General features: G+C 43.7%; 1 protein-coding gene across 1 annotated transcript; it reads left to right on the top strand.

Moving 5' to 3' along the window:
* The first annotated feature begins 2676 nt into the window (after positions 1-2676).
* On the top strand, positions 2677-18008 carry CHI3L2 (chitinase 3 like 2). The gene is made up of 11 exons (XM_054529600.1): positions 2677-3339; positions 5108-5137; positions 6001-6202; positions 6497-6553; positions 9479-9629; positions 10201-10325; positions 10586-10715; positions 13310-13492; positions 15898-16014; positions 16798-16937; positions 17786-18008. Exons 1-10 carry the CDS (start codon positions 3300-3302, stop codon positions 16933-16935), a joined length of 1173 nt encoding a protein of 390 aa, XP_054385575.1. The 5' UTR covers positions 2677-3299; the 3' UTR covers positions 16936-16937; positions 17786-18008.
* The last annotated feature ends 5086 nt before the right edge of the window (positions 18009-23094 follow it).

The raw sequence follows: 23094 nt of genomic DNA, 5'->3' as shown, positions 1-23094 counted from the left end.
AGAAAGAGAGAGAGAGAAGGGAGTTAGGGATGATGCATACCAAAATTGTTAACAGTAGTTTCTTTAGAGAATGAATAGGTACTTTCATTTTCTGCTTTATATATTTTAATATTCTTAGGGTTTTGCTGAAATGTAAACTTGCTACAATTAAATTTTTTAAATTTCTTTTTGAGACAGAGTTTCGCTCTTGTTGTCTAGGCTGGAGTGCAGTGATGCGATCTCGGCTCACTGCAACCTCCGCCTCCTAGGTTCAAGCGATTCTCCTGCCTCAGCCTCCCAAGTAGCTGGGATTACAGGCAAGTGCCACCATGCCTGGCTAATTTTCTGTATTTTTGGTAGAGACGGGCTTTCTCCATGTTGGTCAGGCTGGTCTCGAACTCCTGACCTTAGGTGATCCGCCCACTTCAGCCTCCCAAAGTGCTGGGATTACAGGCGTGAGCCCCCGTGGCCGGCCCAATTTTTAAAATTTCAAGTTTGAGGAACAAATGAATAATTTGTTTGCATGTTTGTCTCCACCACTAAAAACATAAGTCAATAGAAAGCTGGAATCAAATTATATTTGGTTCATATTTGGTTTACTGTATAAATTATATTTATGCAGTGACTGACAGAGTAAACACTCCATTAATTTTTTAAATTACTTTTCTTTTATACATTTTAAGGGTGGATGCTTTATTTAGCACATTCTTCATTCCCCATAATGTTATATTTACCTGTATTTATACATTTGCCTCCCCAAGTAGAGTACAAGTTTCTTGAGGCAGATCAAATAGGGACTCTATAAGCTCTTATCAGTTCTTTACAAGGTGTAGATTTTCCATAAGTGTTTGCTGTACTTGTCAGATGCTGAAGGATTGGAAGCCATTTTTCCTCCTTGGGCTCCAATCCGCCACCCATATTATCTTCCTCTTCCACGGTGGGGTTTGAGTTTAGAACATACTAATGTCTCTTGTGACTTTGAAAGATTAGGAGTCTAGTAAGGAATGTCTCCAAGTTAGGTTTTCAGTTGGAATAGGCACTGGAGGAGATGAAGACCTTGCTTAGGAGAGAATCCACAGCTTAACCCTGGAAGGAAACTTGTTTAAGAAAAAAATCTGCAAATAATTGCCATGACCTTGACAATGAAAGTCAAAATCTGATTGACTAAGTTTTCTCTTTTAGTCCTGGGGACAAGTTTATCATTTTCTAGAATTAAAATGCCAGGATAAAAAAAAGATACATCTCTCCATCCACCAGCATAATAAGGCCTAATGTCAGGAAAGCAGAGATAAAACATTAATGCCTTTCTTTACTGTGCTCTCAGTGCCAATCTGGTCATCTGACTGAAGTACGGAGATAGACAACTGCAAAGCAATGCCAGTGAGAATGAATGCACAGGCACACTTGTGAAATGCTACATTTACCTCCTTCAGCAGGGCAGGAAATACCTACCAAAAGATGAAAAGACCTCAGTTCAAACTAACAAAGAATACCATGAGTGTTTTCTTTTCCTTTTTTCTTTTTTCTTTTTTCTTTTTAGACGGAGTCTCTGTCACCCAGGCTGGACCATGAGTGCTTTTTTAAACCTCATTTTAAATCTGAAAGAAGAATGAATACATTGGTATGCATAAGAAGTTTAGTATGAACCCATACTGTGTTTTGTTATCAACAAAGAAACAAGAACAAAATTGGCACCCTTTCAGTAAGCTGAGCTGAGGTATTTTCATACTGAAGGTTCTGCGGATTCTGGAGCCCTTGAGAACTGAGTAGGTAGGTTCAGGCAGCTATAACAAAATACCACAGACTCGGTGGCATAACAACAAATGTCTATTTCTCACAGTCTGGAGGCTGGGAAGTTTAAAATCAAGCTGCACACAGGTGAGGTGTCTGGTGATGGCCCTCTTCCTGATCTGCTGAAAGCCACCTACTTGCTGCATACTCCCATGGTAAACAGAGATCATCTCTTCTGTGTCTATTCTTGTAAGAGTACTAATCCCATTCATGAGGACTCTACCCTTATGATCTAATTACCCGCAATGCCCCCTCTCCATAGACCATCACACTGGGACTTAGGGCTTCAACATGTACATTTTGGGTGACACCGAGGAGCCAGTTATGAAAAAGGCACTGGGAGACAGGTAGGGAGATGTGCAAGGCCCTGAGGGTCTGAGCCTTTGAGTCTGGAGTGTAAGTCCATTCTCACAGGTTAAGGCAGGATCCTGAACAAACATTTGTTGAGGTTTTTCTTTTTGTGTTTCACATAATTCTTTTTTTTTTTTTTTTTTTTTTTTTTTTGAGATAGGGTCTTGCTTTGCCCAGGATGGACTGCACTGGTGTGATCGCAGCTCACCATAGCCCCAACCTCTGGGGCTCACTCAGGAGATCCTCCCACCTCAGCCTCCCAAGCAGCTGGGATTATCAACATGTGCCACTACGCCTGGCTAATTTTTCGTTTGCATACTTCTTGTACTTGCACAGTGGAGACACAGACACCAATACATCACAATACAGTGTGAAGGAATGAAAGGAAATAGAATGCACTGTAGGTAGAGGTGCCAGCTAGTCTTGGCTTGGGGGACAGTGGAAAGAGCTACAGAGAAGGTGTCATTGGAGGTGCCTGGTAAACAATAGCTGTTGTTGGGTGTGGTGGCTCACACTTGTAATCTCAGCACTTTGGGAGGCCAAGGCAGGAGGGGCACTTGAGCCCAGGAATTCAAGACCAGCCTGGGTAATGTAGTGAGACCCTGTCTCTACAAATTTTTTTTTTTTAATTAGCAAGGTGTAAAGTGCATGCCTGTGGTTCCAGCTACTCTGGAGGCCAAGCTGGGAAGATCCTTTGAGCCCTGGAGGTTGAGGCTGCAGTGAGCCATGATTGTGCCACTGCATTCCAGCTGGGGTGACACAGCAAGAGCAAGATCCTGTTTCTAAAAAATTAAGCAAGCCAGAGGTGGTGTGAGCACAGAGAGAGGTGGAGGCAAGAAGAAGGAGACAGATTGGGATGATGAGGAAGGAGATTCAGGGCCTAGGGTGATACCAGGAGGTAGAGCCTGAGTATCACCTCCTTCCCTTCTCCAGGACTGGGTCCCTTTTAGGTGAGACTGGATGAAAAGGGCTTTTCAGCAGCTGTCTTCATAGCAACTAATTTCTGACAGGTCAGAGTTGGCATTGCTCAAAATCTGGGCTTCATTTCTGAGAAGTTTCACAAGTCTGCCAGGGGAAGTCCCTGGACTTCTTGCTTCTTTCATGTAGGATAGGCTGTCGAAACCTCAGTGGATAAAAGACCTAGAGAATGCACATCCCAGAAGAAGCTGGCCAAGGATATGGGAGCAACCACCATGGACCAGAAGTCTCTCTGGGCAGGTGAGCATGGGGTTGATAATTCAGCAGGAAAGTTGGTGAGGAAGGAAGAGGTAACAGGTCTGTAGAAGAAGTAATCTTTCTCCTTTCCTGGGACTTCAGTCTTTCTGTTGACCTTAGTGTCAAAAAATTTCAAGCCAATGCAACTGTTGCAAGGGAACCACCTGATCTTTCCTGAACGGGCAAGAAGGCAGCAGTAGCTGGAACCCTTTGCACTGGCAGGATGTTCTCAGTTTGCGCAGAGGTGCTTCTTGTCCATATCAGAACTGGAGCTAAGACAGGAAAGAGGCCAAGCTTTCTTAGTCTCTTGGTGTATGAGCGTTGTATTACGAGTCACATCTTTCATGGGCTCTGCCGTGGTTATATTTTACAACTCTTGGAGAGCCCCACATTTCTCATCTGCAGAATGGTTTATTGAATTAAATGTTTTTTAAACTCTCCCTTTCAACTCTAAAGTTCTGATCCAAAACTCTGACTTTTGTGGTGGCTGGGAATTGGGATGAGAGTGGGGATGAGGCTAAATAAACAAGGCTATGAGTGAACGAGGGACGTTTACCAGGAGGGGAGGGGAGGGAATATGTCTGCTGGGGGAAAGAAATCATTTATTTGTGTCCATACCTCTTTCACCTTGTCTTAGCCTCTCAAGCCATGAAGCACCCACTTGGCAAGAGCGTTTTGGGTTCCCTGTTGAACTTAGCTGAGCCCTGGACTGACCCTTGAGAGGGTAGAGCCCGTAGTGAGGCCACACTTTGGAGAAGGGCCTGGAGGCTGACCTGACAGTGGATGGGCCAAACAGAATTTCTCTGACCATTTACTTAGTGAGTGTGTAGAGAACCGGAGCCTAACCTCCCTGCCTAAAAAAACATGTGAATCATCAAGAGAGAACAGTAGAGCCCTGTTTTCCAGCCCTAAGCTCTGCAGGGGAGGAATCAGTTCCAGCAGCTGTGTCATTGAAAGTTTTCTCTCCTTTTTGGCTGCCCCTTTCTTCACTTTCGGACCCATAAGGGTTTCAGAGTGAACAATATCCCCAGGCTGGGGGGATTGCAGTTCCAGGAGTCTTGTCCATTGGGCAAAGTTTCTAGGATCCAGGGGTCTGCTCTTTCTTTCCTTTAGGAGGATGTGTTAAGTATAGAATAATCTCACCATTCTTCCTAGGGTAGATGTCCTATGGAGAAGAGACTGGGCATAATTTCAAACATGTAAGTTTAAAGCACTACCAGGGCCAGATCACACTGCTTACCTTGTTCTAAGAGTTAATTGTTTATACATAGTGTGACCATCTCAATTTGCCTGAGATAGTGCTGGTTCAAGCTATGGTCCTAGGGAAATTATTAATAATGCTCCTTTTTACTCTTTGAAGGGTCTCGTTGGACAATAAACTATATGGTCACCCTACCTATATTCAACTCCAGACTAGACTATGAGCTCCTTGAGTGTAGGGAAGGCATTAACTGCATTATAATTTCCCCAGTGTCCTGAGCAATGCTTAGCACAGAGCATATGATTCAATAGAACTTTGTTGGATAAATGAATGAAAAAATAAATTCCCAGCTTGGAAAATGTTTCTGCCTAGGAACGTAGAGACACAAGGCACCCCAGGGCTGGGGATCTCAAGGTCCTGTAAAGAAACCCCAGCAGCTGTGGCTGGGGAACCCAGATGAAGTGTGGCTCTATCTTGTATGTAAGCACACCCATATTTTCACTGCCATTATCTGGGACAGCAGAACCAGGTTTGGCTCAACAGATTTCTCTTTCCACCCATCTATTGCAGGTGTAGTGGTCTTGCTGCTTATCCAGGGAGGTAAGTAGTCAATAAGTCACTACCGCCTGGATCTCCTGGCTTGGGTGCTTTCGTTTTTGATGTCCAGTTTCTTTTTCTGCTACATGCTTTTTTTCTTGATTACTCTTTCCGGTTCTGCCACTGACATATTTATGACACTGAGTTTTTGTTCTCTGTATCTTTTTGTGTATCCCTTGTTCTAGTTCTTTTTGAGCCACTCTCTCTCTCACCCCTTCCCCATACCTGGCCTCAATATGTGTGTGTGAATACAAACATACACAATGTTTGTATTATCTGTTTCTCTACTGATCTGTGTCATCCAACCATCCATACACACTGAATCTTAGTGCTCCATGGGTGTTTCATATGTTGATGGTATCTCTGTCTCTCAATGTATTTTTTTTTAATTTTTTTGAGACAGGGTCTCACTGTATGGTCCAGGCTGTAGTGCAGTGGTGTGACCATGGCTCACTGCAGCCTCGACCTCCCAGGCTCAAGCAATCCTCCAACTTCAGCCTCCTGAGTAGCTGAGACTACAGGCATGAACCACTATACCTGGCTAATTTTTAAGTTTTTTGTAGAGATGGGGTTTTGCTATGTTGCCAGGGCTGGTCTTGAACTCCTGGGCTCAAGCAATCCTCCTGCCTCAGCCTCCCAAAGTGCTGGGATAACAGGTGTGAGCCACTGTGCCCAGCTTCAGCGTATTTCTTAACTGGGGTCTGGGTACTCAAGAGCCAGCACTAAAGGCCCAGGCTGAATGACCCTCAGAGGCTCTGGCAGAATGAGCAAATGATGCAATGGCTGTCTTGGGGAGAAAATTGTGACTTTCTGGGCTCTAAGGCAATAGCACTAGAGTCTCATTGGCTCTCTTCACTCTACTCCAGGATCTGCCTACAAACTGGTTTGCTACTTTACCAACTGGTCCCAGGACCGGCAGGAACCAGGAAAATTCACCCTTGAGAATATTGACCCCTTCCTATGCTCTCATCTCATCTACTCATTCGCCAGCATCAAAAACAACAAGGTTATCATCAAGGACAAAAGTGAAGTGATGCTCTACCAGACCATCAACAGTCTCAAAACCAAGTCAGTAAGATGGGGGTGGAAGCATCCTGCATGGGTTTTAGAGGAGGGAAGCTGGTCTTAAGCTGAACCTAAGACATACTATCTCATTCATTCATTCATTCCTATGTATTTCTCTGGGTGTATTTCTGATCCTAACTGTTCTCACCAGTGCTTCATCCCTTCACTGAACTTCGCTTTAGTTCAAACAGCCAGGCCCTAATTGTCCATATTCTCTACACTTAAGAACTCTGTTCTCTAGACAAAGGCTTCCCTGGCAGCCAGAAAATAAATAATCATCTTATTCTTCTACTTCAGGAATCCCAAACTGAAAATTCTCTTGTCCATTGGAGGGTACCTGTTTGGTTCCAAAGGGTAAGACTACATCTTTATTTTTTGTTCATTTTCCCATGTAATTTTTGATCATCACCATTTTTCCTCCTCCTAAGAAGAGATATTAAACTAGGCTGTAAGAGGTTTTCCCTTGGCCAGGTGGCAAAACTGATCTGAGTTTTGTCATAAGCAGAGGAACAGCATTAGGTTTCCTGGGGTCTTTGAAGGAATTCTTTTGGAGCTTAATACAAGCCCAGACACTCAAGGCTTGAGAGAAAGTGGGCCATGAACAATATTCAGAAAATTCTAAATTATTTACATGAATGTTTTTCACTTTATGGATTATAGAATTAGTTTTAATTGGAAAGTGCAATTTTTTTTTAAATCACTTGAGGGTTTGACTTTGCGCCCTGGGGTGGGTTGGATGGGTTGCTTCCACTCAGAAGCCCCACCATGGCCCATAGCAGTCAGTGGACTACAATGTCTGGGATCATGGCTGTGCAGCCAGATGGCCTGAGCACCATCAGAGCAGCAGAGGAAACAATCAGTCCTGCTTTGCTTAAAATCAAAATAGCTATTGATACAAAGCACACATTCTAAATATTTTCTATTCACATAAAAATGATATCCCATTTACATCAAGAGCTAAATGAAAATACATAAGGATAAATATCACATTTTTTCAATCTTCAACTACAGTTTATCTAATTTTGAATTTCTTCTGCTTTATTATTTGAAGTGCTAAAATCTTAAAAAGTCCAGAGATTTTAAACTCGGCTGAGAGAGTCTTGGAGTTTTTATAGAAATCTGATAGTACAACTTGTGCAACCTGTCAGTAGTCAGTTACAGCCAGAGTAGGCAGAGAGAAGTAGTGTTAGAAGACCTATGTAGATTTCTGCACACAGAAAGAAGGAAGAAAGATCAGGCTACCTAACTTTTTTGGTTCTGTGTTAACTCCTCCGTGAACACCCTTCAATATGAATGGGCTTCCATGGCACCCATCCTTCTAATTATCAAATTTTCTCCCCTTCCTAATACTTGCTTAGGTGTTGATGCAAATAAAAATGTCTTCATTTATTCATTCATTCTTGCATTCATTCATTCATTCATTCAGTAAATTCATTCAGTAAATAATTGTTTACCAGTTTAATGGTTGAAAGTAGAACTTTGGAGATAGACGTGTTTGGTTTGGATTTCCCTTTAGATGGATGCAAGCTGTGTGACTTTGGTCAAGTTCTTTATGCCTGTATGCCGCAGTTTTCTTTAACTATACAATAAGAATAATAACAGAATTTACCGCAGGGTGATGTTGTAAAGGCAGACAATGCAAGCAAACTGTTTAGCATAGTGCCCCTGTGCAATAAGGGCTCAAGGGTTGCAGTAATCACTGTTATATGATTATTGTTGTTATTATTAGGTAAATGCCAGGCTTTGTGCCAGGTGCTGTGCAGAATAATTACATACATGTAATACAGAAACTTGCTTCTAAGGAACAAATTAGTAAATTTCTATTGAATGGGCATCTGTCCTAAAATTGGAGGCATCTTCCCAGAGGCTCAGGTGCAATGGCTTTCTAATCATTGTAAGCACTTTCAAATGCAAGAGAAAAGCTAGAAAACTATTTCCACCGTAGTTTTCTGATATCAGGCCAGTTTCTTGCTATCTCTTCAACTTCGAAGATGAGATACATGCAGGAATCAAAATCTCAATTTAATATTGAGTAAAACAAAATTAATTCAAGGCTCTAAGAAAGCCTGGGTGTGGGAGTTATTGTAAGAGGTGAAAAGTGACACAACTTAAAAGTTATGTCCTCAGGAAAATACTAGTATCTCATCTACAGCTTTGGGTTTTAAATGCTATTGGTGCCCTTGGTGTGGGCATCTGAGAATCAACTTCATGGCTTCAGAATTCTAGTTCAGATGAAGCCCTTGAGGAGCTGCTGATTTCAAGTCCCGTTTTCATCAGAAATCCTGGGGGTGGGGAGATCTGCATTGCCTATTTGTGGCCGGGATGCTTGTTTGGGGACCATGAAGTCACTGGAGTCCAGTTCTTTTTCCTGGAACTTCCCTAAATGTTACCCCCTTGAGGCACATGAAGCAGGATTAGTACCCTCAGTCCCAATTTAGAGGTGGCCAGACTGGAACCCAGGGAGCGGGTTAATGACAAAGTGGCCATCAATCAGAAAGGACTCTGATCTTGGACTTGAATCTAGTTCTTCTAGCCCTAAGCCCACCACATTGCAAACTGCTTTTCCAAGGGTGTAAAGTGTTAAAGAAAACCAAAGCTGGACAGTATTTAAAGCAGTAAAACGGATTTTATTCAGGAAATATTGAAACGGGGAAAAAGACCTCAGTATGGTACTGGGTTCTATTCCAAAGGCAGCAAAGGCAGGTGAGGAAATATAGCCAAAGAGCATGCTGGGGGCAATCAGTGGATGGAAAATCATGAAGAGGAAACACTGGGGCTAGGGGGATTCTTGCTAAACTGATTCAACAGGATTCCTGCCAAAGGATGCCAGCGTGATGAGATACCACCTGGGGGATGGCAGGGGGTGAGTAATCAGGTACCAGGGCTGGGGGTTTCTGGCTAAACTGACCTTGCAGGACTTTTTCTGGAATCGGGCACTGCAAAGACAGACACAGAAGCCCAAGGTTGAGGTCCAGTTGAGAAGAGGGCTCAGAGAAGCCTACCTAAGTTTGGTCAAGGCAAGAGTCTTTGTCAAAGGCAGCTCCGTTACCCTTAGGAAGCTCTGCAGAGAATCCAGTCTTCCTTTACCTGGCTGGATCAATGTTCTGGCCCAACAATCCTTTTTCTCTCATCTGTTCCAAAAGGGGAAAGCATTAGAATAGACAAATTGTAAGTGAATATTGGGGAAGAGAAGACTGCCCAGGATTTCTGTGAAAAATGTGTTACACTACAAGTGTTACTTGTTCTTTCCAAAAAGACACTCACATTGCTTCTTTCCAGGTTCCACCCTATGGTGGATTCTTCTACATCACGCTTGGAATTCGTTAACTCCGTAATCCTGTTTCTGAGGAACCATAACTTTGATGGACTGGATGTAAGCTGGATCTACCCAGATCAGAAAGAAAACACTCATTTCACTGTGCTCATTCATGTAAGTCATGAATCAAGTAATTCATGTAAGTCAGATGCCACGGTGTACTCAGTACTCTGATATCCAGAATCCACAGCCACATTGGGAGACAAAAAGGAGGAGATTGAGTCTGACAGCCCCAGCCTTTCTGAAGCTCCCATTAATGAGAGAAAAGCCCCGGTTCCTAGTTTAAGGCGGTAACAATGGAGCCCCCTTGCGCATTTATTTTGATGTTCTTCTTTTTGATGAAGAACATCAAAATAAAGCAACATCCATATGAAAGAGGGTGTAGCCATAGGATTTCCTGAGTACTGAGGTAGGCTCACAGAAGATCTATCAGATAGATTCGAAAATCTATCAGGTAGAAACCAAGATAGTTATTCCTGGGTACAGTGAGGCTGGGGTTCTCCTGCCTAATGTGGAAACTTCCTGAGCAGATACAGGCACAAGGCATCCCCACGTGGGGTGGGGAGGAAAGGGTTGATCTTTTCCATCTAATGTGGTTCTAGAAACCTCATAGATTCCAGGCAAGAAGCTTAGCACTGTACTCTGGGAAGGGGAATATTGCACCTTGTTTCTTTGTTTTTCCTAGGAGTTAGCAGAAGCATTTCAGAAGGACTTCACAAAATCCACCAAGGAAAGGCTTCTCTTGACTGCAGGCGTATCTGCAGGGAGGCAAATGATTGATAACAGCTATCAAGTTGAGAAACTGGCAAAGTGAGTACATCAGAGCAAGTTTCCATCCCTCTGCTTCCAATTTGGTCCATTCAAATGATGCATCAGCATGTTTGAGGGATGAGGGGAGGAGAAAGAGAGGGAAGGTCATTGTCCTAAGCCTGCATCATTCAGCCAGGAACAACTTCTTTACAGAGACTTTCAATCCTTCTAGCAGCATCATTCAAAACCAAAACAATTACTTACAATTGTTTCTACCACTGCTCGTCACAAAATCTCTCCCATTGCTTTTGGCACTTTAGAGATCTGGATTTCATCAACCTCCTGTCCTTTGACTTCCATGGGTCTTGGGAAAAGCCCCTTATCACTGGCCACAACAGCCCTCTGAGCAAGGGGTGGCAGGACAGAGGGCCAAGCTCCTACTACAATGTGGTGAGTAGGCCAGGGGAACCGCAGGGGTACTGGCCGTGGGGGTGGGGCCGGGGAGAGTCCGGCATGTCTAGAGTTACTTCTATCTTGAACTGAGGAAGAGCTATGAGCCCAAGAGGGAATTGGGTAGCCCCAGGAGCAAGTGAGTGCAGGAGAAGCGCTTTGACCAGGCACCAATAAAATGTCACCTAGAAAATGTCAGAAGTGCTGATAGCTGAAGTGCCCTAAGCTCTGTCTCTGGCTCAGAGTGTCCCCCATCCCTGTCTTCTCTGGATTCTCCATCTTTGATACATTTCTTGGCATCTACACAGGTGAACAGAACTTGTACCTTCCTGTGTCCATCTACATTCCCTATTTAATTCTATCTTTAAAACAACCCCATGAGGTCAGCTGGGTAGGAAGTGTTACTCCCACTTCACAGATGATGAAACAGGAGCTCGGCAGATTCCATTGACTTTTCAGGGTCATGTGTTGTGAACTTGCTGGTGGTGGGAAATGAAAAGTGAAAAAAAAAATAATGTTGTTGATGTTGTTCTGGAACATAACATATCCACCCAATGGGTTCTCCTTGCTCACTGATTTATCAAGATAGGAGAATTGCAATAGAGAAAGAGTTAAAGTCATGCAGAATCAGCTCTATGGGAGACTGGAATTTTATTATTACTCAAATTGGTCTCCCTGGAAATTCAAGGATCAGGGTTTTTAAGGATAATTTTGTGGATGGGGGCTCAGAAAGTGGCAAGTGCTGATTGGTCAGGTTGAAGATGAAATCATAAGGGTTCAAAGTGGGTTTTTCTCGCTGTCTTTTGTTCTTGGTTGGGATCACAGAACTGGTTGAGCCAGATTCCTGGGTCTGGGTAGTGTCAGCTGGTGCATCAGAATGCAACATCTGCAAAATATCTCAAGCACTGATCTTAGGTTTTGCAAAGGTGATGCTATTCCCAGCTGCAATTTGGGGAGGCTTAGAATCTTGCAGCCTTTGGCCGCATGACTCCTAAACCATAACTTCTAATCTTATGGCTAATTTGTTAGTTCTACAAAAGCAGACTGGTCTCTAGGCAAGAAGAGAGTTTGTTTCTAAAAAGGGCTGTTAATCATCTTTGTTTCAAAGCTAACCTAGAGACTAAATTCCTCCCAAATTGAGTTGGCTTACACCCAGGAATGAACAAGGACAGCTTGGAGGTTAGAAGCAAGATGGAGTCAGTTAGGTCAGATCTCGTTCACTGTCATAATTTTCTCAGTTACAATTTTTGCAAAGGCTGTTTCATATATATAGATATATATTCCTAAAATTCTGGGAGAAAAAATATCTGTGTTGCATGTTTCCAGGCCTTCATATTCAAAGTCACAAAATGGATCAGTCCAGAGCTAGATATGATTTCTGGTTGGGGTTTTCTAGGCCTTCATGTGGCTAAGTCACATCAGCCTCCTTCACTCCTTCCTCTCTATCAGTTATCTTTAAGGATGAGGAGACATATCTTTGTCTTCTCTAACCGTTTATTTTGTTCTGAGAGCAGGAAAGCCAAAATTAGCCTCTTACCTCCCTATCTGTCTATAAACCAAAAATAAAATTCTAAGCCCCCCAAACATCGGAACAAATCCTTCCTCTTGACCAAGAGCATTCAAAGTTAATCTGAAAAATTAATTCAGGTCATGATGGGAAGTTGGGTGTCAGGCATGCGTCACAGCTGACCAGCATTAACATCAATACAGAGACCTTAGGACTGATAGAAGAGACTTTCTAAGTCTGATGAGAAACATTTACAATCTAGTCTTTCTGAAGCCTGCTACCTGGAGGCTTTATCTGCATGATAAAACCTTGGTCTCTGCACCACTTATCATAACCCAGACATTCTTTTCTATTGACTCCAGGCCTTTACATAATAACTTTTTTAACCAATTGCCAATCAAAATATCTTTGAATTCACCTGTGACCTGGAAGCTGCAGCTTCTAGTTGTCCTGCGTTTCTGGAGTGAACCAATGTTCATTTTACATGTACTGATTGATGTCTTATGTTTCCCTGAAATGTATGAAATCAAGCTGTAGTCTGACCACCTTGGGCACATGTCCTCAGGATCTCCTGAGAGCAGTGTCATGGGCCATTCTTCACTCATATTTGGCTCAGAATAAATCTCTTCAAATATTTTACAGAGTTTGACTCTTTACGTTGACACGTCCCATTGGGTCTAAGGTCATTGTGAGGCCTCATGGACTAGGAATCTGACAGCCACCTTTGTCAGTATTCACAGTGAGCCATTGTGTAGACAAGTTCCACAGGGATTTTGAGTTGACTCAAAAGGGAAAGGAAGATGGTGACAACCTTGATTTCATGTTTTCTAGGTTTCTTGACTGATTTCTTTTGTGATCCACTGTCTAGTTCCTTTCAGAAATTAGAAAAAGTTGCGTACGCCTCTTGCTGCTAAAGAGCATATGTGCATTAGAACAAGCACTCTGGTCCGGGGGGCTGGTCTGTTCACACTCGGATGTAGAAAAGAAACCAGGCAGTCACCTCTGTGAAGTTTGGGATAGAGGCTAAAAAAGGTCTGACACCTTTCTTTCCCCACACTCTGAGCCTCCATCTCTCTTCCCATTCTAGGAATATGCTGTGGGGTACTGGATACGTAAGGGAATGCCCTCAGAGAAGGTGGTCATGGGCATCCCCACATATGGGCACTCCTTCACACTGGCCTCTGCAGAAACTACCGTGGGGGCCCCTGCCTCTGGCCCTGGAGCTGCTGGACCCATCACAGAGTCTTCAGGCTTCCTGGCCTATTATGAGGTACCTGGAAACCCCCTGTACCCTCAGCTCCCTGCCGTGTCTGAGTAGATGTTCCATCTTCAATTTAACAGCAGAGTAAAACATCCTGAGTGTTGTGAAGGAGAAAGGTCAGACTGAACATGTGAGGGGATCTCCTAACTCTGGGTTGGGAGAGGGTCAGGGAATGCTTCCTGGAGGAAGTGAAATAAGCTGAACTCTGAAGAGGAGATGGAGCTAGCCAGGAATGGGGATAGGCAGAGGAGGGTATGAGAAATTGAAGAAGGAAGACTACCCCAAGTTCTTGATTTGAGCAGCTAAGTGGATGGCAATGCCATTTACAGAGATAGGGAAGACTGGAGGGAGAACAGAGTGGACATTGGTCCTGCTCATGAGATCAGTTTTGGATGTTCTGAGTGTGAGGAGCCCGTGGGACATATAGATAACCTGTGAGTCGTTGAATATATGGGTTTGGATCACAGCAGGCCAGTCTGCACTAGAGAGGTAGATTCAAAAATATCAGGATAAAGCTGGTACCTGAAGCCAAACCATACAGTGAGAAGTGAATGAGGCCCCAGACAAACCCAAAAACCTCCTACACCTGAGGGACATGCAGAGGAAGGGGAACATATTAAGGTAACTGACAAGGAACTACAAGAAGGGTAGGAGGAACCCACCCAGATCTGTGCCAAAGACCTTAGAGAAGTAGGTGTTTCAAAAAGGAGAGAGTGGTCAAATGTGTCAAATTCTGTGCAGATGTCAGATAGATCATAGGGATAACAAAATTGTTCAGCTAATTACACCATCATTCCTCTCTGCCCTCCAATCTGGGAAAATTTATTTAAAAAGCATTGGGGAAGATATAAATCTAACAATAGGTCAACCAACAGAAACTCTTTGGACACTCCCATATCCCAAACACTGGGTACTGTGAAAGCTAGAAATAAGTAATTATCCATCCTTGTCTCTAAAGGGGTTATTGTCAAGGTGGAAAGAATGTGAAATACAGACATAGCTAGTTAAACAAGAGTTCAAAAACAAGATAACTATAACATTTAATAAAATCAGAGAGGTATTGTAAAACAATATGGGATTCAATGACCAATGAATGGTGTAGAGTGACATGAGATCAGAGATGGGTGACTGGGGAAGCCTCCATGGAAGAGAACACGTTTATGCTGGGCCTTGAAGGATGAGTAGAAATTTGATCAGGTACAGAAAAAAAAATATCATTCTATATCCTGGTCTATCTTTGGAGTCCCAGCCTGACCTCTCATTGTGAGTGTGGACATGCCATCGGCCCGTGCTGAATGACTTGGCACCAATGGGCACCAATGGGTACCAAGGTACCCATTCAGTGTAATGCTCAATTTTTCCCTTCATCTTACACATAGGAATGATTGACACATCGTCAATTCAATTGGCAACAGGAATGGGACATGGGTCATTGTGAGAGTCCTCATTGAATCTCAGGGTACCTGATAGATAGGAAGTGAGAGAGAAGCTGACCCATCCTTGTGTAGTTCTAGGTTGATAGCAATAACACTCTTAATATAAGGGAGAAGAGAGGTCTTTGCTCAGAATCTCCTGGTAGGGTTATAATATCAACCACTAGATATGCACTTCCCATCTCATGGAAAGTTTGATTTGATCGTTCAGTTCATAATGACTCTAGGTCATTATAACTTTGACAGATTGATATTTGCTTAAATATTCAACTTCCATTTTCTGCCCTCATTGTAGTAAGCATGAATGTAGTTCATCCAAAAAGAGTAATCCGAAATGGATTTTCTATGTGATGTTGAAATGCATTTTTTAATTGAAGATTTATCTTTTTTAGAGCTCTTCCTTATGCTAACAGAAAGAATGTAGCTAATGATAGAAGGGGAGCCCCAGGACAGGGCATATTGGGAATGGGATGGGACAGACGGGGAGTAATGAGATTTAAGTGGAGATACTACAAGATGAGGAATAGTGGGGATGGTCATGATAATACTTCACTTTAGAAGTAGAGCACTTTACTGTTTCCAAAAAAAATTTTTTAATGCGGATTAGTTCATTTGATCCTAACAACAACACTGTAAGGTAGATATGTTGAAAGCATTATTATAATTATTTCCATTTTGCAAATGAAGAAATTGGAAGATTTATTGGTCGGTGCTGGAGTCTGGTCTGGAACTCAAGTATTTTCTGATTTCTAGCTGCTGTGTCTCCTCCTGATGAGACTTTAGCACAGACACTTCCTAGTGGTTCACCTTGGAACACCCACTTCATATGATGTATGTGGTCATTTCTCTCATTGTCTGATCCTTGGGATAAAGGTTCTGATATTTTGCCCAAGTCCCTAGTGGCTCGCCTGCCCTGTCTACCCCAACCAAGTTTCAAGAATAACCCATTACTGACCCTCTCGTTTCCCTTTCCCCTGCCAGATCTGCCAGTTCCTGAAAGGAGCCAAGATCACGAGGCTCCAGGATCAGCAGGTTCCCTACGCAGTCAAGGGGAACCAGTGGGTGGGCTATGATGATGTGAAGAGTATGGAGACCAAGGTAGGTGGGCCACAGGCAGATACTCCTTTAGGTGGGGAATGGTGATATGTAGTAAAATGCCTGAATACTCTATGTTGAAAGAGAGAAACTTCTGAGGCCCCAGACTCTAGGATGGGATCCAGCAGCCTCTATAGCTCAAGTCTAGTAGTGACTCTATGTCATACCCGTGAGCAGCTGTGGTACAGGTAGAAGAGTTGGAAAGGATGCAAAAAAGAATTGAGAACAAGTAAGTTTATTCTGATCAGTGAGGAGTGGAGAGAAGAGAAAGGCAAGGAGAAGGGAGAGGGAATAAAGGAGACATTGGTGCCTGTATAGGTAATCTACTTTGTTAATTATCTCAGTACAAACTGTTCAGTCCTTCTCATGGATGACCTAGCTAGGAGGCTCCAGATTCCTGAGCCTACCAGTTCTTAGACCTTGGTAAGACATTTGTGTTCCTTTCAGGGTTAGGGCAAAAAGGAGGCTTGAGTGTAATTGACAATCCTGGCCACTTGTTTTGTTAAGGGCTTCCTAGTTTCTTCCCTTATTATGGAGAGTTTTCTCAGCCTCCAAGAATGCCAGACTTTGAGTGTGGTGACTTAAGTCAGAATGAGATGTGGCTAATGCTGATCTGGTGGCTCTCTCTCCCTGAGCAATCTTACTCCTCAGGGAGTCTCTAACTCCAGAAAACCAGTTAGTCTACTGCTGTATTCTAAGATCAGACCCTCATCTGAACCTAATATGGTCCTGGGCATTTAGGGGCCACCCTTCGAATCTCTGTGTGTCCTTCTGTGTCTCCCATAGGTTCACTTCTTAAAGAATTTAAACCTGGGAGGAGCCATGATCTGGTCTATTGACATGGATGACTTCACTGGCAAATCCTGCAACCAGGGCCCTTACCCTCTTGTCCAAGCAGTCAAGAGAAGCCTTGGCTCCCTGTGAAGGTAACAGTCCAGGCTGGAGCTGGGAGTGGGCAGAGAGCTGGGCAGAACAGGGCACAGGAGACTGGGGGAGATCATCTTCACATATTTGGACTAATCCTTTCTCATGCTCCTTTGGCTCTTCTGCCATGTTTTCTTAGCAATGAGGCTGGTTCTGCCCTTTTCATAGGCTTCCCATAGACTTTTAAAGTAATAATAATAATATTGATAAATTTTGGCTACCACTTATTGAGCATAGTATGAGCTAAGGACTTTCATTACATATATATTAGGGATAAATATTGACTCCACCAATTCTTGGTTACAAAATCATCAGCCTGTCTTAATTTTCTAAATCACAATAAATCTGACTCTATGCCCTCAATTCACTGGACTGATGATAATTTCCATCTCACTCATTACCTGATGCTCTTTTCCCCCACCCACAGTTGATCTTACTTAGTCTAGACATTTGGGAGCTCCCATGGTCATTATTGGTACGCCTTTACCCAAGCCTCCCTATTACCTTGAAGGTCGGTGGCTTTGCTGCTGCTCCATCCCTTGGCCCCCAGTTCCCTAGGTGTGTTGTATATCCTCCTGTGCAGATGAAGGCTGTTGCTGACCAAACAGTTATGCTGTGATACATTGGTTCTAGGGCAGACGGTGGAGAAGCAGGGTGCTGGGGCTCACTGCAGACAGACAACTAAAAGACTGTCTCTGCTATCCTGGCAAAGGGCCTAGAACCATTTGAAAACTCCTGATTAGATAATTGGGTAGCAGCCTTCCAACTCTGAGCATCCATTGTTTAGTAACTTGACTTAGGCCTCAGTTTACTGAGTTGGGCTTTGAAATATTTTTCCTTTTGTTTCCAGGATTAACTTAGAGAGAAGCAGGCAAGATGACCTTGATGCCTGGGGCCTGCTCTCTCCCAGGAATTCTCATGTGGGAGTCCCCTTGCCAGGCTGGCCTTTGGCTCTCTCTTCCAAGCCTTTCCTGACTTCCTCTTAGATCATGGACTGGACCTGGTTTTGTTTTCCTGCAGCTGTTGAATTGTTGCCCTGAAGTACAATAAAAAAATTCATTTTGCTCCAGTAAGTATGGCCTCATTTGTTCAGTCCTTGACCCTGTGATATCAGGTTGTTCTGTCCCTACTATTTGTGGAGTCCAGAGCTAGGGTGAAAACGAAGGTTTGCGTATCATGTTTAAATATTAAAAACAGCTAACATGCTGTTAAAATATGACTTATGCTCCAACATTAACACATACAACTTTGCAACCACCCAGAAGGCCAGAACCTGAAAATTTAAAATTCTCAGACTCCTTGGAATACCACACCAGAATTCCCATCTTTGCCTCTGTCTCTCACAGTAGAAGCCTCATGGGCATACTTGTGGACATTGTAGGCTTTGTATCCAAGCTTCATCTGCACTCTACCCTCTACCCTCAACCTCCAACACATAAACCCACCCACACACACATACACCCGCCTCTGGGCTATGCATGTGCACACCAGCGTTGTGGTCCACTCTCAGTGAAGATGGGCCCCGGGAAAAGTCATGTGCAGGCCCTGAGAGAGTGCACAGGCTCTTCTGGCTATTTGGGTAGAAATGCTGGATATCTGGATCATGATTTAGAAGAGGAGGTATGTGAGCTTTAGGTGAATGTGCTCCTAGACTGGCAGTCTCCTTACCTTGTGGGGATGGGTGCAACTGGAAGAGGGCCCAAGTGGGACCCTCCAAAGGAGGGTCAACAAACTACGGCCCATAGATCAAAGCTAGCCCACTGCCTGTTTTTGTAAATAAAATTTTATTGGAAGACAGCCACACTCAGTTTGGTTACATATTGTCTGTGGCTACTTTCTCCCAACAATGGCAGAGTTGAGAAGTATGACAGAGACGGTATGGCCTGCAAAGCCTAAACTATTTACTCTCTGGCCCTTTACAGAAAAGTTTGCCAACTCCTTTTCTAAAGCACGGTGTTCACAGCACCAGGTCTAAGGCTGATTCTGGTGTCAGACTCTTTAATTTTAGGATGAACTGTTTTCTCCCATTTTCCCAATTTCTCCCAATCTTTTCCGTCTAGAAAAGCCACTTCTATCCTGACCTTTGAACCACAGTTTCATGCACTTATTTAATTCTCATGGCTTGTGAAGTAAGTGATAATAAACCCAATTTTCAGATGAGCTAACTGGGGCATCAGTGTAAGGGTACATGTCTGATAAGTGGTGGCGACTAGACTGAATCCAAGAAGGCGGCTGCACCAGAATGTCTGTGGAAGAGGGCATTAGAGGTGGCTACACGATCAAAGTGGCATAAGGTGGGAATACTAGGAGACTTTTTTCAAAACTGCTTTGAATATCCTATTATGATGGAAAACCCCAGACATACATACCAAAGAATGGGAATGGCAAGCACTGACGGATACTGGGGGAAGTTAGTCCCCAAGGTCCCCGTGAATGCTGCTCCAGTGCTCAGATCTTCTTACTACAAGGTAGAAATTGCTTGGGCCCCTCTCTGGCTTTCTAACTCTGGCTTTCTAACTTTGCTTTCTGTGGTAATTGAATTCTCAAGAAGCAGAAGAGCAGAGTAATTAAGAACATAGTCTGGAGCCAGATCTCCTGGGTTCACACACAGTGGCTTTGTCACCAACCTAGTGGCTATGTGACCTTGGGCATGTTATTTATCTTTTATCTGCCCCCAGCTTTCTCATTTTTAAGGTGGGGATAATAATAGTATCTACCTCTCAGGGATATGATAATGGTTAGGTAAGTTAATATTTGTAAAGCATTTGGGCAAATGCCTGACACATCACAAATACTATTTGTGTTTGTTATTATTTCCATTAAAAGGAAAACATTAGATAAAACAAATCTAACAGAGTTTATTTGAGCAAAGAATGATTCAATGAATTTGGCAACACTCAGAACCAGAAGAGGTTCAGAGAGCTCTCCTCTGCAATATGGAGAATGAGTATTTATAGACAGAACAGAAAGTAGAGAAATAGTCTAATTGGTCACAGCCAGGAGTTTGCCTTATTTAAACATGGTCCGATCAGTTGACTGCCTCTGATTGGCTGAGATCTGGTTACTGTTACAAAAAAATATACTTCTAAGTTAGGTTTCAGTTTATTTACATACTACATTAGGTTCCAGTTCATTAGTAGGGACTCAAACTACAGAGATAACCTCAGGCCAAAGTTAATTTAACACTTCCATTATCCAGCTGCTATAACAGGCACAAGAGAGAGTATGGGCAGCTGCCCAACACGTTAACCTTGGCCTTGCATGGAGCCTAAGAGCCCATTAAAGGTCTATGTCTTGGGCTCTAAGCCGTGAACTCTGTGGAGCCCTCTCTCATGCTTGCTGTGAGGATAGAACCATTTGTTTTGCAAACATCCGGGAGAAGATTAAGGAAATTAAGGCCCCTTGTTTGGCTGGGGTTGGAGATGGATTCTGGTCATCCTTTCCTTTCCTCTCCTCTCCTCTCCTCTCCTCTTCTCTCCCCTACTTTCCTTTCCTTTGCTTTCCTCTCCCCTACACCCCTACCCACTACAACCCCTTTGAGGAGATCTTTGTAGGCTAAGAGTCTTATGCCAAGGAGGAACCATATCTTAGACTTGCTCAGGAGCAGTATGGGTGAGAGTCAGGAGGTCATAAGAACCCAGGCCCCAGAGTCAGTCTGTCTCCGCTTGGATTGTAGCTCTGCTACTTCTCGGTGTGATCTTTGGCAGTTTGCTTAGTCTCCTGTCCCTCAGTTTTCCTAATACGTAAAACAGATGACAGTAAGAGCATCTTCCTGAAGGGATAGTTTTGAATAAACGAATTAATACATATGAAGCATTTAGCACATTGTAAGTGTTGAATGAATGTTCACTGTTATTGTGTTCAATACTGCTCCAGTTCTAGTTAGTCAATGCCTCCAGTTTTCGACATTCTTCTGGTGTTCAGACAGAGGCTAAACAGTCAAAAGCCTGGGAAGGATGGGGATAGATTGTAGGTAATAAATAGCTTTGGAAATGCCATCAGCTCTGCACAACCACACACGTACTAAAGTTTGTAGGACCCATTTCTGTTTTCTTTGTGAATCTAATTTGCCTTTAAATGAATCCGGCCTCAAAGATCCCAAAGGTCTGAGTAGCATCTCCCAGAAAAATCTTGAAAACGTACCTGGCAGATCTCTTAAGAAGGAGGTATCTTGGCATGTACTGGGAGTGGAGCCAGCAGCAAGACTCTCTCCTAGATGGGATTTCATTTAAGTTAGGCTATGTAGATGCCTCAGGACTAATGTCAATACCAACGGTTTTTTAAAAAGGCCTGCCTTGGAGGACAGCAGACCACATCTTTGGTACTTTCGTTGTCTTCTGGGGCAGAGGGACCCTCAGAAATGGTCTAGAAACCTATGATGTGGCATCATGGTGGGCTTCCTGTAGGTGGCAACCCTTTATGTATGGGTAGTAAGACTGGGGATGGAGTGGAAGGAGGTGGGTCCTAAAATATTGTGATTTTCAAAGCCTTGATCCCTGGGCATTTTTGCAGCTGGCTTTTCTCTGATATACATTGTTCTCGGGGCCTGTCCCAGGGCTTGCTGCCTCTCCTTTCTGAGTCAAAGCATAATTAGAAATGTCTGTCCCAGGTGAATTTTCTCTGTCCTCTGTAAACCAGACAACCTTCGAATAAACAAAAACAACCTTGGAAAATGATGCTTTCTCATGCCAAACTTGATAGAACTCACAAACTTCTTGTAGCCACTACCCAAATCTATTGGTATAATAGAATCAAGGTGTTAGTGCCTGGGCAGGGTCCACCCACCCAGGATGGTTTATCCAGGAATATGGTCAAATCGTTACTTGATGTCCTTTGTCCACACTCCTCTGCTAGCATCCAGCTGGTCTCTTTGGACACATGGGGCCTACTCTGACCCCAAATGACTTTGGACTCTAGGTCAGCCTCATACCTGTGCCAAATATGCCATTAACCTCAAAGAACTTTCAGTCAATAGCCTTTTAAAGCTGCCTTCCCATGTGTCCCTGGGTTGATTACCCGAGATGGAAAACACAGATAAGATTCAGAGAGCTAAGGGGAGTGGTATGCCACCCCTATCCCTTTATTCCTGATCTCCCATCATGCCTGCTGAAGGGGGCCAGGTGCAGGATGAGAAGGCCTGCATGCTCCCTATAAAAAGCTGTTGAGTACCCCACTCAGACCTGGAACTTGCATTTAGGACTTCCCAGCAAAATGGGCAAGCTGCTGATTCTTGCTGATGAGTCTTTCCCAGGCAAGCTGAGTTTAGCTTTCAGAGCAGCTGCCTTTTCTCCTCAGTTCACTTGCGTCTCCTCCCCTATCCTATGCTCCAAAGGCCTGCACTGTCTCCTTCCTCCCTCTCTTGCAGCCTTCTTGAGTTCATAACATGGTGGGGAAGTAAGGAAGAGCTCACTGAGCACCTTAGGGCTTCATACGGGAGGGAAAGTGGATAACTCTGGCAGACCAGGACAAGGCCATTCCTACCAAGTGAAATAATAGAAGACTTAGGCCAGCCCCCACCCCAACCCCTTTCCAGTGTTCTGTGATTCCCGCTGAGTGCCAGCCACAGAGCAGGAGCTCAAGACACTCACTTAATCAAAGATTAACCAACTACCAGGAGCAATTAGTAGAAAAATGAATGAGGCAGATGTTTCTCTGAATGTAGAAGTCTGGGAGCAGGTGCATAGGAGGGGGTTTGGGAGAGAGGAAGAAAAAGCCTTAAAGAGTTAATGCAGCTCCCCCACGGCTAACTTGTTTCCCAGAGAGAGTGACCAAACTGTAGAAAGAAGCCCAGTAAGGGTGATTACTGGGATGGCACAACAGCACATCCAGGGTGTGGTTGGGTGGCTTGGAAAAGGATACAATTTAAAAGCTTCATCTGAGTTGAAAAGTAGAGTGCAGTTGTTCCTGGAAAAGGTGAGTTGTAGCTCTAGGGTGAAGAGACTGCTATGGGAAGGGGTCCTGTGCCTGAATTCTCCCCTTCTTCACCTTCAATGCCTCCTGTGCCCCTCCCCACCAATCTGGCTTATCTTTAGGGTCCATTCATTCAACGCATATTGATAGAGAGCTGACTGTGTGCTGGGTAGTGGGGACTCAGCAGTGTCAGCACAGTCCTTGCCCTCACAGAGCTCATAGTCTGATGGGCAGACCAATAAACAATCA

This window comes from Pongo abelii, chromosome 1, assembly GCF_028885655.2.
Source record: "Pongo abelii isolate AG06213 chromosome 1, NHGRI_mPonAbe1-v2.0_pri, whole genome shotgun sequence".
NCBI classification, from domain to species: domain Eukaryota; kingdom Metazoa; phylum Chordata; class Mammalia; order Primates; family Hominidae; genus Pongo; species Pongo abelii.
This window is presented reverse-complemented; position numbering and strand designations above follow the sequence as displayed.